Source organism: Marmota flaviventris, chromosome 11 (genome assembly GCF_047511675.1).
Source record: "Marmota flaviventris isolate mMarFla1 chromosome 11, mMarFla1.hap1, whole genome shotgun sequence".
Classification (NCBI taxonomy): Eukaryota; Metazoa; Chordata; class Mammalia; order Rodentia; family Sciuridae; genus Marmota; species Marmota flaviventris.
In genome coordinates this window covers 120226053-120228295 of record NC_092508.1, presented here as the reverse complement: position 1 = coordinate 120228295, position 2243 = coordinate 120226053, and the positions used below count along the sequence as shown (strand labels likewise).

General features: G+C 43.9%; 1 protein-coding gene across 1 annotated transcript; it reads left to right on the top strand.

Moving 5' to 3' along the window:
- Nucleotides 1-874: 874 nt before the first annotated feature.
- LOC139707686 (ribonuclease H-like) lies at nucleotides 875-1372 on the top strand. Its single transcript, XM_071619322.1, has one exon. The coding sequence runs from the start codon at nucleotides 875-877 to the stop codon at nucleotides 1370-1372; it is 498 nt and encodes a 165-aa protein (XP_071475423.1).
- The last annotated feature ends 871 nt before the right edge of the window (nucleotides 1373-2243 follow it).

Below are 2243 nucleotides of genomic sequence, written 5' to 3'. Positions count from 1 at the left end.
GAAGGCCTGGCTCTAACCAGGGTATAGGCAAGGACTGAGGAGGAGAGAGCAGAGTCCATCCCTTAGCAAGGGATGAAAGAAACTATTTAAGGGACACCCAGGGTTTACTGAGAACCATAGCTCTATTGGGGTACCGAGTCTCCAAAAAGAAAGCACAAATCTGTTTTCTTTGAGTTACTTATCTAAGATATGAACTGAGGGAAGGGAAAAGGCTGCTATCCAAAGCCCACATAGAGACCATAATGAAGATCCCAATCCCAACTACTAAAAGGCAAGTTAGGGAAATCCTGGGGGCAGTTGGGTACTGCCACATTTGGATACCTGGATTTGCTGAGATTGCCAAGCCTTTATATACTGCAACTGCAGGGGGCAACTCACCCTTAGTTTGGACTGAAGAAAATGAATTAGCCTTTAAAAATCTAAAAAAGGCCCTGGCACAGACTCCAGCCCTAACCCTCCATGATTTCTCTAAGCCCTTCCATCTGTATGTTCATGAGAAAAGGGGCATTGCAAAAGGGGTTCTTACCCAAAATCTAGGGCCATGGAAAAGGCCTATTGCCTACATTTCAAAAAGGCTGGATCCAGTAGCATCAGGATGGCCCCCTTGTTTATGAGCCATAGCGGCTACTGCACTTCTGGTAAAGGAAACAGACAAGCTTACCCTAGGGCAGACTCTAACTGTGACTGCCCCTCATGCAGTGGAAGCTCTATTGAGGGATGCCACAAATCATTGGATTTCAAATGCCCGCCTCACTCAAAATCAAGCTCTACTCCTAGATAAAGACAGATTAACCTTCAGTAAATCCCTGGCCATCAATCCAGCAACTCTGCTGTTGGACAGTAATCCAGGGAGCCAATTCATGACTGTTCAGAGATGCTGGATATCATTCAAGGTACTCGACTAGACCTGACTGACATTCCTCTCACCGTCAGAGACGCAGACCTTTACACTGATGGCAGCAGCTATGTCCGGGATGGAATAAGGTATGCAGGGGCAGCTGTAGTAACAGGTCAAAAAGAAGTTATTTGGTCCCAGGCTCTGCCCAGAGGCTCATCAGCCCAGAAAGCAGAAATCATTGCTGTGACACAGGCATTGAGATGGGCAAAAGGAAAACGGGTGAATATCTACACAGACAGCAATTATGCCTTTGCTACAGCACATGTGCATGGACAAATATATAAACAAAGGGGACTTCTAACCTCAGATGGCAAGACCATCAAAAATAAACAAGAAATTCTTGAACTACTGGAGGCAATTTGGTTACCAGATAAATTGGCTATTATCCACTGGCCTGGACACCGCAAAGACGATAGTCCTCAGACCCAGGGTAACAACTTGGCCGATCAAACAGCCAGGAAAATAGCCCTTTGAGAGCCAAAATACCAAGCTGTCCTAGAAATCTCCAATTATCCAAAATTTCCAGTTAAATTTTTGGAAAAGGCCCCGTCATACACTATAGAAGAAATAAACTCATACTCCTCAATGGGGGCCCAACAAAACTGTCATGGCTGGTGGACCCTCCCAGATAAAAAAAAAAAATCTGCATACCTAAGCTATTAGGGAGAAAATGGTTAACTAATCTTCATCAAGCCATGCATTTATCCCCCCAAAAGATGTCAGAATTGATCTCACCCTATGTCTGGCTACCAGGACATCGAGAAATGCTTCAAGATATCTCAAATAGGTGCATGACATGTACACAGGTAAACGCTAAAAGGAACCAACTTCCACAAGGAAACAGGAGTCAAGGTACTGTACCTGGTGAATTTTGGGAACTAGACTTCACTGAAATTAAACCTGGACTATATGGATGTAAATACTTGTTAGTCTTTGTTGATACTGTCTCAGGCTGGGTAGAGGCTTTTCCAACCCGTACGGAAACAGCAAAAATAGTAGTTAAAAAGCTAATAACTGAGATTGTTCCTAGATTTGGCCTCCCTCTAATTTTGGGGTCTGACAATGGCCCGGCCTTCACGGCCAAATTATCTCGATTGATTTCAAAGGCCCTTAATATAAACTGGAAAATATGCTGTATGTATCATCCTCAAAGCTCAGGGAAAGTGGAAAGGATGAATAGAACATTGAAGGAAACACTGAATAAATTCATTCTTGAGACTGGTGGTAACTGGGTTGATCTGCCTTTTGCCCTGCTGAGGGCCTGTTGTACTCTTTATCAGGAAAAATTTACCCCTTATGAAATAATGTATGGGCAGCCACTGCCTATGGTTCCCAGAATACATCT